The sequence below is a fragment of the Lutra lutra genome, chromosome 3 (genome assembly GCF_902655055.1).
Source record: "Lutra lutra chromosome 3, mLutLut1.2, whole genome shotgun sequence".
In the NCBI taxonomy this organism is placed as follows: domain Eukaryota; kingdom Metazoa; phylum Chordata; class Mammalia; order Carnivora; family Mustelidae; genus Lutra; species Lutra lutra.
The window spans coordinates 13129249-13144443 of NC_062280.1; the positions used below are offsets into that span (position 1 = coordinate 13129249).

Consider the following 15195-nt stretch of genomic DNA (forward strand, 5'->3'; position numbering starts at 1 on the left):
CATTCGCCACTCAGCATCCAACTCCCTCCACACATTTTTTCAAAAAATATATGGGGAAAGGAATTTAAAGAAGTAAACTGACAAATCTTGGTAGCTAACAAAAAAGTCTGTATTAATTATGAACCAAGCACTATCAGGAATCAAGGATTATGTCAATTATACCTCAATTTAAAAAAAAGAGTTAAGGGGCCATAATAACAAAAGTGACAGATAAACTCAATTCAAACACTTCTGGGAGTTAAGTGTTTTACATAGAACAAAATAAATATTTTATAACCCATGCTTTGCCATTCAATAAATTGGTGTCACTTACCATATTTTATGAATTTTTTAGCAGTTATATTTCAAACCTAGAAAGAACTATAATTCTGTAAGTGATCAAAGTCATACCTCTTAATATATTACATAATTGAGTTTTTACATCTTTCTCCAAAATTAGTCTACTCATCTACTTTTTCTTATACTTGTCTCCATGGCAGAGACCCAAACAGAAAAGTTTAGACTTTGTTAAAGATGGACCATGAATTTCTTTCATTTTTTTTTTTTATTAACATATAATGTATTATTTGCTTCAGGGGTACAGGTCTGTGAATCAGTCTTACACAGTTCACAGCACTCACCATAGCACATACCCTTCCCAAATGGATCATGAATTTCTAAAAAGGGCTTATATTCAACACACTCACAGTTTCAAGTTTTAACATATATTAACATATATATTAGTAAATATTTACACAAAAGATAAATGTGGGGGCGCCTGGGTGGCTCAGTGGGTTAAAGCCTCTGCCTTCGGCTCAGGTCATGATCCCAGGGTCCTGGGATGGAGCCCCGCATCGGGCTCTCTGCTCCGCAGGGAGCCTGCTTCCTCCTCTCTCTGCCTGCCTCTCTGCCTACTTGTGATCTCTGTCTGCCAAATAAATAAATAAAATCTTAAAAAAAAAAAAGATAAATGTGTATCTTCACTGTATCATAGCAATATCCCAAAAGAACTTTAATCAAGAAAACTCCTAATTTGTATTTTCCAGTGCTATTTAATTCTAAAACTAGATAGCTTTCAGAGACATTAAGAGAACAAGATATGACTCAACATCTGTACAAATTAGCACAGGTCTGAATTGTGGAAGAAATTAGTTTGGTTTATGGAAAGCAGCTAACTGTCAAGTAAAAACTAATCCAAAACATTCAGGACAATTTTTATGTTGACAACTTTAGCTGCTGGTCAGAAAATCTAGCCTGGCTATGACATTAAAATGGTGAAATTTTATTGAAATATAAAAATATTGATAGATTTAGTAGCCCTTTCTTTCAAGTGAATACTGCTGCTATTTCATCCCACAAACATGAGAGCCATAAATTAGATCACTAATTCTAAAGTGGACGCCAGTGATGAACCATATTACCTAGGAGATCTTTTTTTCCTTCATGATATATCTACCTCCCTTCACATTCCTCCTACCACTAAGATTCTGAAGGGAAGTGGAGATAATATAATAGGTATATGTGTATGCCTATTTTTTTTTAACTCCCAGGTTATTCTGATACATATGTAACTCTCCACCTTCAGGAGAATTTGTGAATTAGGTCCAACTCTATTTTTTAACACTGTATCAACAGCAGACAAAGGACCAGAGCTACAAAGAGCTAAGAGCTTAGAAGGCTCTGCAGGTTAAGGGCTATATTCACACCAGTTGTAAGCCACCTTCAGAGCTTTCTGTGTCAGCTCCCTCCAGAATTCATGATGCTGTATTTTAGACAATGACAAATACTCAGTTCATCATCCTGAGAAAGGCACATAGTCTACTAGCCAGATAAAAATATAAAAAAGCTATTTTGGACATCAAAAAAAACCTAAGAAACCACAGGGAATGAAAGACAGAAATTCCTCTGTTCTTGAATTAAAAGAACAACAGCAAAGTACTTTTTTTGGTCTAGCTGATAACTTGTTCAGAGACTTTCTGTCCATGTTTTATCATTTTAGCTTTTTATTATGTAACAGCATTGGTTTTTCTATTATAAAGCTCAGTCAAGCTGAAAATCTTAATCATTATAGAATTTAATAAACTACTGTTAAACACCAAAGCTGAGAATTAAAAACAATCAATCTTAAGTCCCTACTGCATGTCAAGATGGCTTAAGAGATGGATTTAAGAAGCTTTGAATAAGGTCTATTTTAAAGCAAAAATGATACTTCTTTACAGCCAGTGTTTCAAATTCCTTATAAACAACTCCAATACTGAAATATGTCAGAAAACTGGGCTTCTAATGATGCATAAATAATAAGCCAATTATTATTACATTCTAATTCTGACTACTGTTTCTTAAATCACTGGGTAATTTCCCACTCAATGTGCAACTTCGTTGCATTCTACAATGACACCTACTGGTCATTCAAAATCAGCCATTAGTTCTCTAAGACAGCCCTAGTAGGCTGGTTACATAAGAAGAAGAAACACATACACACAGAAACACACACACACACACACACACACACACTCTCACACCACCCTGAACAAAAGCAGAGATTTGTTCACAGGTACTACAGAATTCTACCTAAAACAGAAAGTATTCTTTCTGACTAGATAGTACCACTCTTGCAAAAAGATAGGAAGACAAAGAGTGAAACACCAAGTATCAAAATTTTTAACTTAAGTCTTGATAAATATCTCCATACTAACATTTCAGAACAAACTCCACCTCTTTTTCCCAACTGATTCTTACAACAAAATGAATCTTTTAATTTAGGTTCTGGGATATACTAATATAAATTATCATTAACACAAAAAGGAAAATTACACACTTGCTCTACTACATTAGTCCTCATCTTCTCAGGTAAAGGCTACATTTCAATCAGCTTACACGTTATCAATTTTTAATGCTTCTTTTAAAGTTCTCCAGTGTGCTATAAAATCTAATTTTAAATGTAGTTCGTCCTTCCATACAAATACTGAATGAAATTCCTGTTTTACTCTACATTCCGTTGTGCAAACAATTATAAAAACTCAGACAAAAGATAATAATTTACAGTTCATTGTGTCTGTAAATACATTTTACCTCAGCTGGAGAGGTTCAAAGAGCGTAATTCCTAAACCTAAGAAATAATTCATAACTAGTTTATCAGACCTAACAAGCAAATTACTTAAAAGATGACTTCTTCTCCCCACCCTATCCCCCTTCAAACCACCACATTATTTTCACAGTCCCTAACATCCACAATATGGGGGGGGGGGGGTCTAACAACTAATTTTCTAGTCATTTTCCAACTTGCACTTACCTCCTACAATAGATTTTTGAGGCTCTCCACTTTCCTGAAGATAAAAAAATATATATATATTTATAATCAGCCGTCACCCTCAAAACAAATTCATGAACTACAAAACATGAACCTGGCTACTAGTCTCAGACTAACATTTCTCTCAACCCAAGTCCGTATTTGGGATAAGCTTCCTGACTATCCTTCAGGCTTCTTCACCGATAGGAGCCTGCCGACGTAGTAAGCGCTCAAACCAAGGAAAAAACTATTCTAACACATCACCAGGTTGCAAGACCTCCTCTTCCAAGGGCGACAACCTAGTTGTTTGGGTAAATAACAGCCAAGGGTTACATAATGTATAGCTATAAAGAGTTTGAGGGATCTGACCGCCAGTAAATTATGTTTCTTCTCCACACACCCTTCCCACCCCGAGAAATGGCCATAAGAAGCAATTCCAGGATTTCTCTCCGGTGCCTGCAATGCCGCGTCCTTTTCTTAGAGCTTCGTGCAAGGAACTCCTCCATCCCTCACGATGTCGTCTGGCTCCCGCCTCTCTCCTCTCTCTGCCATTGCCACCGCAGCCCCTCACGCCCTAGGCCCCCACGTCGCCCCGCAAGGGTCAGCCTCCACCAGCCTCAGCGGCTTTCTCCTCACGACCCTTCCAAGCTGCAACCTGGTCTACGCGAGGTTCCGGAACCACCAACACTCCAGCTACCGCCTTCCAAGACCACCCTCGTCACATCCTCTCTACGGTTCCCGCAGCCCGAGGAGAAAACCCCTCCTGATCTAGCACTCCGCGTCCCCCAAAGGCAGCGCCGCCGCCTACCTGTCACCCCGCTGCCTCCGGCTTCTCACCGCCACCGCCTCCCGCAGCAGCCTGCCAACTGCAGCGCAACAACCAGCCTTCCCATTGGCCGCTTCCACGCTCTAACAACTCCCTCACTTACTGGCTGGAGCATGCTCGCGGCCCTCCCCTCTGTGCAGTGTCTAAGGATTCCGGTCTCCCAGCAAGGAAAACATCGCCTCTTCCCTCCCATTCTCTCCTCTACAATTATTCTTACCTCAGTCGGACCCCCTATGCACAGATACGCGGAAAAAATGTCGAATTCTAGCACCCTTCATGTCCTCCGCACTCGGTCCAGGAATCCGTGACCTAGTGCGGAACGTTAAATGGCACCTCCGCTTTCCTGCCGTAAGGCACTGCAGGGGACAACTTCCGTTTCCGCTTGGCGCCGGCTGGAAGATTGACTCTTGAGTGTCGTGAGAGGTCAGATTGCTGTCAGGTAAATTAGAGTTGGTGGGAGGCCTCTTGGTCAGGAATAAGAGTGAGACTCTGTTCTGGGGATTGTAGAAAAGGGTGAGGCTAAATGGAGAATGACCTTGAGCGTATGTACCTCGAGGGAAGGGAATCGAAGAAGTAGCAATAGTGAGGGGTACTTTGTAGAAGGATGCGGTGAGAGTTACTGTGGTTAGGTCCATACGCTTTTTTCCTCCTTTCCCACCCGCAAACCCCCGCCCTGTGTTTTCTGGTTTACCTCTGAATTGAATAAAGGCAGAACAGCTCCAAATCGAAAAATCCTAAAATAAGAATAATTGCGATGCCTGCCTCACAACACTCATATATGGTTTCAAGTAAGGCTTTTCTGGTGTGAATGTTTATGATAACGTTAAAGTGAAAAAAGCGGGATACAAAATCCCATCCATTTTTAGAATGATTACTATTTTTAAATTGCATATAAGTAGGCGCAGAGACTGGAGGAGACACTAAAAGTTCACTTGTCTTTTATTTCTTTAATGCCCTTAGTCACAATTTTAAAAATGAGGGCTAGTTGGGTTATATACTTGAAGGTCGTTGGTAAACCATAAAATTACATGTACTGTGAGTGGCATTATCCTCTTATTTTCTAGTTAGGGAAAGTATGCCAGCCCCCACTAGTGGAGGTGGAGTCGATCTCCACGAAAGTAGAGATTCACTCCAAACACAGGTAGCTAGCTTTTTAAAAGTTTCATGATTATATGTGTTTTCTTTGTTGAACTAATAAACTTACTGTTTTTTGTCTGAACCGTTCTGAAACTAAAATAATTATCCGATGTTGAATCCTTGTCATAATCTGTCATTTATCTGATTTTAGTTTTTATTGTGAAATATACATAGCAGAAGGGTGTATAAAATATAAATATGTTTAAAGAGTTACAATTAAGCAAACCCTATGTAACCACCCGTCAGGTTAGAAAATAAAACATTGCCAATAACTTAGAACTTGCATTCTCAGCAGAGGTGGTTATCCTTCAAAGAGATGAAAATTGGCTCTTGGAGGAGAGGTGAAAAAAATCTTAAAGACTACAATGGCTGGTGGCCCTCCAAAGAGCCATGGTGCCTTAGCAGATAAGTACGGTATATCCGTGGTATTAAAATTTCACTGGGGGGGCTGCCTGGGTGGCTCAGTGGGTTAAGCCTCTGCCTTCAGCTCAGGTCATGATCTCAGGGTCTTGGGATCGAGTCCCGCATCGGGTTCTCTGCTAGGCAGGGAGTCTGCTTCCTCCTCTCTCTCTCTCTCTCTCTACTTGTGATCTCTCTCTGTCAAATAAATAAAATTTAAAAAAAAATTTTTCACTGGGACAGGGGGTGAAAATGTGTTAAGGAACAAAATATCTGAAAAAGCTCCTTTGGAGTGCAAGAATTAAAAATAAACTGGAAAGTACTGCCTTAGATGCTCCCTGTATGAGCTTCTGTGATTCTCTCTCTTCCACCAAGAGTAACCACCATGGTGACTTGTGATAAACATTCACTTTTTTTGCTTTAATTTTTCCATCTATGGTGCATTTCTTAAAAAAAAAAAAAAAAAAAAGAATTGTCTGGTTTTTCAGTTTATATAAATAGGATGAAAGTGTATGTATTTTTGAAACTCAAACCTTGTTCATTATTTGTGAGATTTGTTCATACTTTTGCATGTGGTTTTTCATTGTGTACTCCATAGCGTGACTTCCATAAATGATTCATTGTTATTGTTGGATATTTGAGTTGTTTACAGTTTGGGGTTAGCCACATAAACCTGTCTAAGAAGATTCTTATAAAATAGATCTATTGGCGGCGCCTGGGTGGCTCAGTTGGTTGGGCCTCTGCCTTCAGCTCGGGTCGTGATCCTGGAGTCCTGGGATCGAGCCCCGCATCGGGCTCTCTGCTCAGCGGGGAGCCTGCTTGTCCCTCTCTCTCTGCCTGCATCTCTGCCTACTTGTGATCTCTGTCTGTCAAATAAATAAATAAAACCTTTAAAAAAAAATAAAATAAAATAGATCTATTGTTAAAATATATATATGTGTGTGTATATAGTTACACACATAAGTTTTTAATAACAGTGCTGTCCAATGGAAATATAATGCAAGATTCATATGTAATTTACAATTTTCTAGTAGCCATATTACAAAGGTAAAAAGAAACAAAGTTAATTTAATTATATATTTTGTCTAAGCCAGCATATTCAAAGTATTATTTCAAGATGTAATCAGTATTAAAAGTTATTAATGAAATATTTTACATTTTCTTTATACTTTCTCAAAATTGATGTATTTTACACTTAAATATGTTTGTATGTTAAGTTTTCATAAATATAAACACTTGATCTATGTTTATATTTTGCAAAATTTACAACTAAAAAAATAAATCCATATGCCTAAATTGTTCCAAACACACTAAAATTTTCCAATAACTGATTTGAGAATCCAACTTAAAATTTAAATTAATTAAAATTAAATAAAAGTTGTGATTCCCAGTTGCACTAGTCACACTTTGAGTGCTAGTGAAAACCATATTGAATAGTGCAGATCTAGACCATAAGGTATTCAAATGTTGGACGTTTCTAGTTCAGACCAGTTTTTCACAGTGGTTGTGCTAAGTCACATTCTCATCACCTGGGTGTAAAAACACAGTGTGATGTGTTTCCTACAAATCTCACAATCTTGCAAGGTAGGTTTTATCCTCATGTTATATGAGGAAACAAGTTCAGAGAGATTAAATTATTTGCCCAGAAGTTTATAGCTATCAGTGGTGCATCCAGGATTCAATCTGTATAGCACCAAAGTCTGCACTGAAGTAGAAATCCAAACTTCCTTCAAGTGATAAGGATATCATTGTTTGATTTATGGCTATTTTGAAATAGAAATAATTTTTAAAAGAAAATGAAAAGTTCCCTAGAAATTGTGTTGTTCCGCTCTTTGAAAAGTCATTGAAATATTCTACTTAGTAAATGCCTCTAACGGGACACTTTCTGAAATATTTTAATGAGGTAGAAGAGAAAATGCATTGAATTTATTAAAGGAAATGAAGAGAAATTAATATGTATACTTTTTTTCAAAAATTTCTCCCAAATTACTTAATGTTTTGAACATAGTAATATTGTAATTTAAAAATAGCCTTCGTATATGGTAATGCATCCATTTTTCTTTTTTTTTTTTAAACAAGGGGGTGGGAGGGTTAGAGAGAGAATCTTAAGCAGGCTCCGTGCCCAGCACAGAGCCTGTTGCAGGGCCTCATCTCACAACCCCAAGATCATGACCTGAGCTGAAATCAAGAGTCAGATGCTTAACAGCTGAGCCACCCAGGAGCCCCTCCATTTTTATTCTCAAAATCAAACTATTTCACCAAAAGATTTTTTTTTAAATGTTTATTTATTTGATAGAGATCACAAGGAGGCAGAGAGGCAGGCAGAGAGAGAGAGAGGAGGAAGCAGGCTCCCTGCCGAGAAGAGAGTCCGATGTGGGGCTTGATCCCAGGACCCTGGGACCATGACCTGAGCCGAAGGCAGAGGCTTTAACCCACTGAGCCACCCAGGTGCCCCTCACCAAAAGATTTTGACATTTGTTTTATATTCTTTTCCAGGTATGTTGATACTCAATTAGGGTTAGCATTCTAGAACTGACATTTGCCAAAATCAGGGTTTGTCTTATAATTTCTTTAAAGATTTTTGGAATGAAACATTAAAAAAAATTTTTTTTTTGTAAACATGGTTTGAAGAAACCAAGATATCCTAATTAAACACTTCTTAAAGTATTTCTTTTATAATAATGTATTGAATCTCAAAATCAGCTTGAAATCTGAAATGGTAATTTTTTTCCCTCTATTATTGAATCCACCAAATCATAATCAAATGTTTCACTGAAATTGTGAATGTTGTTTTAACTTGCGTTTAGTGAGAATTGGTTTTCATTCTTTTTTAAATGTAAAAAACATCAAAATAATGTTTTGTGATTATCTTAATATATTTAAATATAAAGTGTTGGTTAATTTGTCAGAATTACTATGTATAACCCCCCCTCCAATATTCTGGGAACTATTGTTTAATGGAATGAACATTTCACATGATACATCTTTAGTATACATTGTCTAATAATTACCTCTGTCTTCTAAAATGCAGTGTAAGAGCCCTGCCTTATTATTGGGCCTGCTCAGAGTTATAAATGCAGACATAATGGTAATAATTATTTGGTTTGGTTTTATTTCTGGAGAGCAGTGATTGTAGACTTGATACTGCTAATCTTATACAAAAGGGGTATTAATTCATACCTCCTTAATTTGAAGTTCATAGCAATTTAACTTGGGACTGAACTGAAGTTTATTTTTACATTATCTATGCAAATAACACTAGTGGGGTGCCTGGTTGGCTCATTTGGTAGAGCATGTAACTATTGATCCCTGGGTTGTGAGTTCAAACCCTGTGATGGATGTAGAAATTATAAATAAATAAACTTTAAAAAAATAACACTTAATAAAACGGAAGTCTTTATTATAACCATTACAGGCATATTTTATTTAAGGAGCCGTAGGGGTCCTAAGGTCTCTGTTGGTATAGTTCAGGAGTTCAGCAAACCATAGCCTGCTGGTCAAATCCAGCATATTGTCTGTTTTTATACTGCCCATGAGCTAACAATGGTTTTTACAGATGAACATTTGCTAACTGAGGAACCCTAACTTTGAACCCCAGTTAAGCAAAATGTTATCCCCAGAAAAAGGAATTTCATTTGTTTCATCTGACCTATATTACAAAAAAATTGTACTCACTTATTATTATATCTTGAATTTATAAGTAAAGTTTTTTTCTCTTGTTATATAACTACCTACAAGATATCCTTGATTTTACCTCTTGGTCCACAAAGCCCAGGATATTTACTATCTGGCTCTTTACAGAAAAAGTTTTTGTGATCATAGATATTTAAACATAGTAACACTGCATTTTAAAAGAATCTTCTGAACAATGCAGGCAACAAAATAGTATGTACATTTTCATTATGCATATTTACACATTGTGAAAGGACTAAAGCAAAGGAAACAGTATTGCTTAGAAGTTAGGAGCAGGTGCGCCTGGGTGGCTCAGTTGGTTACACATCTGCCTTAGGCTTGGGTCATGATCTTATGGTCCTGGGATGGAGCCCCACATTGGGCTCCCTACTCATTGGGGAGTCTGCTTCTCTCTCTGCCTCTACCTGCTCCTCCCCCTGCTTGTGATTGCTTTATGTCTTTCTCTCTGCCAAATAAATAAATAAATAGAATCTTTGGGGAGAAAAGAAATTAGGAGCAACGGCTCTGAAACCAAACTACGAAGTTAAAAATCAATTGTACCATTTACTGTTTTTGTTACCTTCAAAAAGTTCCTTACCTTGTTGGAGCTTCATTGTCTTCATGTGTAAAATGGTGATAATAACTGTAATTTAAGTTCAAAGAGTTGTTTTAGGAGTAATGGATTTAATACATGTTAAAGCACTCTGGTGCACCTGGCACATAGGGCACAATAAATATTAGCTCTCCTTACAATGAAGAAAGGAACAAAACAGTAAATGGTTATCTCTGAGTGGTGGGATTATTTTTTTAAAAGATTTTATTTATTTTTCAGAAAGAGACAGAACACAAGCAGGGGGAGAGGCAGGTAGAGGGAGAAGCAGGCTCCCTACTAAGCAAGGAGCCCAATGTGGGACTCGATTCCTGGACACTGGGATCATGACCTGAGCCAAAGGCAGATGTTTAACCAGCCGAGCCACCCAGGTGTCCCAAGTGGTAGGATTATTGATTTTTTTTTCTTTTTTATATTTTGTATATGTATATTCTCTGTGAATATACACTAGTTATGTGATAGGATACTGTTTTATAAAACCTGTTAACTCAGAATTTTCAAGTATTTATTGGCTCTCCTTTTAAAACATTAACAGTGTTTGGGTATTTAATATCTACGATTGGCATAGTTTTCTTTTGTGTTAATCTTATCCTTTAGACATGGCCCACGGACATGGGCATGAACATGGCCATAGCAAACTGGAACTTCCAGATTATAGACAATGGAAGATAGAAGGGACGCCATTAGAAACTGTCCAGGAGAGGCTGGCTGCACGAGGGCTAAGGGACCCATGGGGCCGGTAAGAATAATTAAATAATTCAGATAGAATTTATTCTAAAGGATCAATATCTATGTTCCTTTTTTTTTATTATTGTTTTAGCTATTCTAGGTTTTTTGTATTTACATTTGAATGTTAAAACAAGCTTTTCAGTTTCTACAAAAAAGCTGCTCGAATTTCAATTAGGATTACATTAACTCAGAGCCGAACTGAGGATAATTGATGTCTTAACAAGTTAAATCATTATATTGTATACCGAAAATAATATTACACTGTATGTTAACTAACTGGAATTTAAATAACCTAAAACAGTTCACGTCTTAATAATATTGACCCTTCCAGTCTATGGGCAGTTCAGATTCTGTGGAATTTTCTCAGTAGTGTTTTATTGCTTTAAAAAACCAATTATTTTGTTAAATTTATCCCGAATTATTCCATATTTTATGCTATTGTAAATGGTAGTGTTAAATTGCCAATATTCTCTGCTAATATGTGAAAATACAATGGAGTTCTATACATCTACTTTGTATCTTGTTACTTGGGTAAATTCACATTTTTGTTCTAGCAGATTTTTTTTTATAAATTTCTTAGAGTTTCCTTAATAGATGATCATTTTGTCTAAAATCAGTGTTCTTACTTTTCAATTCATAAACTTTTTCTTTCTTGCATTATTACACTGGCTACTAGTACTATACACTACTAGTATAATGTTGGATAAAAGCATTAGCTGACATCCATGCCTTGTTCCTTTTTTTTTTTTTTTTTTTTTAATTTATCTCTTTAAGTAATCTCTGCTCCCAGTGTGGGACCCTGAGATCAAAAGTCACATGCTCGGGGGCGCCTGGGTGGCTCAGTGGGTTAAGCCGCTGCCTTCGGCTCAGGTCATGATCCCAGGGTCCTGGGATCGAGCCCCGCATCGGGTTCTCTGCTCGGCAGGGAGCCTGCTTCCTCCTCTCTCTCTGCCTGCCTCTCTGCCTGCTTGTGATCTCTCTCTGTCAAATAAATAAATAAAATCTTTAAAAAAAAAAAAAAAAAGTCACATGCTCTACCAACTGATCGATCCAGCCAGGAGCCCTTGCCTTGTTCCTAAATGGGGGAAAGCACTCAGTCTTCTACCACTAAGTATATTCGTTGTAGGGCGTTGTGGAGTTTCTCTTGAGTGTTGAATTTTTTTAAATGCTTTTTCTGCATCTATTGAGATACTCACATAGTTTTTTCATTCTGTTAATATGATGAATTACTTTTACTGATTTTAAAATATCATACCAATCTTCCTTTTTTTTTTTTTTTAAGATTTTATTTATTTATTTGACAGAGAGATCACAAGTAGGCAGAGAGGCAGGCAGAGAGAGAGGAGGAAGCAGGCTCCCTGCCGAGCAGAGAGCCTGATGTGGGGCTCGATCCCAGGACTCTGAGATCATGACCTGAGCCGAAGGCAGCGGCTTAACCCACTGAGCCACCCAGGCGCCCCTCTTCCTTTTTTTTTTTCAGTCTCGGCATTCATGCCTAAGGGAAACCCTTCATCATAATATATTATCCTTCTATATGTTGCTAGAATCAATTTTCTAAAATTCTGTTGAGAATATTTATATCTGTGTTCATGAAGGATATTACCCTGTAGTTTTCTTCTAATGTCTTTGCTTTTGGTATCTGAATTAGATTTGATTAACTCTCATATTTTCTAGTAAGTCAGATTTTTAGAGTTAAGTGGGGGTTTTTCCATATAACATAATTTTTTCCATTCATTTATCCCTACCTGTGAGAGTAGACTTTTTTTTTACTACAGCTCTCCGAATTCTGTTTACTTCTCTGTTCAGGATACTCAGAAGAATGATTGCCAGAGCAGAAAGTCAGTCCTCTTTTTTTTTTTATTAAGAAGTCTTCTAAAGCTCAGGCAGCTATGACAGGGAAAAGCCCTTGATTCTCTGGAAGAATTCTCTGGAAGAAGTGTTACATACTCTTCTGTGCCAAAATATATCATACATTACCCTGTTGAATCTTTAGAACAACACTATAAGGTAGATAGTAATCACCATTAAGTAAAAGAGGAAGCAAGCCCTGACAGGTTAAGTAATTTGACTACCCTAAAAAGTTGTGAATGTAAGTGACAGAGCAAGGTTTAATACCCAAGTTTCTAACTTCCTCTTTAAATGATACTGTAATGACTGGTACGAAAAAAGTCACACAGCTGACCTCTCATGAGTAGCCTGAAGTGAGTCTTGCATTTAGGAATTCTGTAAAATCCTAGGTATTAATGGCTGTGAAACCATCAAGTCTTTTTCTTCTGTTTATGTGTGAAATGTGGGCATATAGACCTAATTATCTTATGTCACAGAAAGATTCGTACTATGATCCACTTAGATTATCTTAAATAAGGTTGCATTTAAGTCTATAAGAAAGATGAAAATTAAATCTGTTTTAGTGAATATGTAATTTGTATGTGATTATAATTTTTCCCTTCTTTTCCCCTCTAGCAATGAAGCTTGGAGATACATGGGTGGCTTTGCACACAATGTTTCCTTTGTTGGTGCATTATTAAAAGGATTCAAATGGGGATTTGCAGCATTTGTGGTAGCTGTAGGGGCTGAATATTACCTGGAGTCCAAGAATAAAGAGAAGAAGCATCACTGAAGATACTACCTGGAAGTATCTTAAAGGCTTCTTAACTCTCTTATAAAAATAAGCTTTTTCAATGTAGCCTACTCTGTGTGTTTTTCCCTTAAAAAATACAAGTAAGATTTAATAAAGTAAGAATGCATGTGCTAGTCTGTTTTTGTCATTCTTTTAAAAAAATGTCTCGGGGCACATGGCTGGCTCAGTTGGCAGAGCACGAGACTTTTGATCGTGGGGTCGTGGGTTCAAGCCCCATGTTAGCTGTGGGGATTACTTTTTCAAAAATGTGTTAAGCCGTATAAGATTTGGTTTGAAATATGTGGGGCGACTGAGTAGCAGTGGTAGTGCATTCTGCATATGGCAGAAAGCCAGCATATATTTGATTGTTACTTTTTCAAGTTTTTTTAGTGTGGTAAAGTTTGTCATCTTAACTGTTTTTAAGTGTGCAGTCTGTGGTACTAAATACATTCAAATGTGCAACCATCACCACCATTCATCCCCGTAACTCTTTTTACCTTTTAAAACTGAAAATCTATGCCATTAAACAATAAGTCCTCATTACCCCTTCTCCCAGCCCTTGGCAGCCACCATTCTACTTTTTTTCTCTGATTTTTGACTACTCAAAAGTACCTCATATAAATGGAATCATACAGTATGTATCTCTTTGTGACTGGCTTATTTTACTTATCACAATATCCTCAAGTTTCATCCATACTGTAGCATGGCCAGAATTTCTTATTAAATCTGAATAGTATTCCATTGTATGTATATACTACATTTTGTCTTTCCATTCATCCATTGGTGACCACTTGGTTTGCTTCCACATTTTAACTATTGTGAATAATGCTACTATGAACATGGATGTACTCTGAGTTTTAAATGGGAATTAGCCTTGCTGTTTTTAACCATCCTCTGCAAGTCCTTTAGATTATGCTGTAAAACACTTCCTGCCCAGTTCGGACTGACAAATCCATATATCATGTTCATTTGTCTTTATTGTGATATTATCTACTCTTACCTTAAAGTCCTCATTATCCCAATGATTTGAAAAGTTTGACATTTTTTTCTGTATCTCTAACAACAAACTACACATTCCTCCCACACTGAAGTTTTGAATTTTTTAAAAAAGATTTTTGGGGGGCGCCTGGATGGCTGAGTGGGTTAAGCCTCTGCCTTTGGCTCAGGTCATGATCTCAGGGTCCTGGGATCTGCGGGCATCAGGCTCTCCACTCAGCATGGAGCCTGCTTCCCCCTCTCTCTCTGCCTGCCTCTCTGCCTGCTTGTGATCTCTCTGTCAAATAAATAAATAAAACTTAAAAAGATTTTTGGTATTTATTTACAAGAGAGAGTGAGTGTGTGAGGACAAGCGGGGGGAAGGGCTGAGAGGGAGGGAGAAGCAGGATCCCTGCTAAGCAAAGAGCCCAGTGTGGGATCCTATCCCAGGACCCTGATATTATTACCTGAGCTGAAGGCTTAACTGACTGAGCCACCTAGTTGCCCCAGATTTAAAATTTTTATTAATTAATTTATAAGTTAAGTTGAGGCATAAATTCAACTTCTTGAAGTGGTAATATTATTGCTTGAATAACAAAGTTAATACAAAACTCTAGTATTTTTCTTTATAAATTTCTTCTTTGTAAACATAGACTTGAGAAATCGCTAAATACATGAGACAAGAATTCCTAATAGTGGTAAATGGGATGTGGTAAAATGGAATAATAAAGACTACAAACGATAAGGAAAGTGTTTAACAGGCGATAAAGAACAATATGAAAATACAAATAGCAAGATGCTAGATTTAAATTTGATCGTATGAATAATTATATTAAATATAGAATGATCAAAGTGAAACTCTAAAATCTTTCAATTAAAACAAATTTTCAGGGACGCCTGGGTGGCTCAGTTGGTTGGACGACTGTCTTCGGCTCAGGTCATGATCCCGGGGTTCCAGG

General features: G+C 37.2%; 2 protein-coding genes across 12 annotated transcripts in view; one reads left to right on the plus strand and one right to left on the minus strand.

Annotated features, from left to right (window-relative positions):
- The window catches only part of HYCC2 (hyccin PI4KA lipid kinase complex subunit 2), a 71560-nt gene extending 67135 nt beyond the window's left edge, over positions 1-4425 (minus strand). For 3 of the 10 annotated variants that reach the window (XM_047720719.1, XM_047720720.1, XM_047720710.1), the window contains exons 1-2: positions 4077-4151; positions 3272-3305 (exon numbers count right to left, since the gene is read on the minus strand). The gene's annotated coding sequence lies outside the window, so the exon portion shown is untranslated. The other 7 variants (XM_047720715.1, XM_047720718.1, XM_047720712.1 and 4 more) reach the window with 7 other exon arrangements.
- On the plus strand, positions 4393-13395 carry NDUFB3 (NADH:ubiquinone oxidoreductase subunit B3). 2 transcript variants are annotated; one of them, XM_047720722.1, is made up of 4 exons: positions 4468-4533; positions 5159-5235; positions 10510-10651; positions 13105-13395. In XM_047720722.1, exons 3-4 carry the CDS (start codon positions 10512-10514, stop codon positions 13259-13261), a joined length of 297 nt encoding a protein of 98 aa, XP_047576678.1. In that variant the 5' UTR covers positions 4468-4533; positions 5159-5235; positions 10510-10511; the 3' UTR covers positions 13262-13395. The 2 variants fall into 2 exon arrangements, with proteins under 2 accessions (XP_047576677.1, XP_047576678.1); XM_047720721.1 differs by lacking the exon at positions 5159-5235 and having other exon boundaries at positions 4393-4533.
- Positions 13396-15195: the final 1800 nt, after the last annotated feature.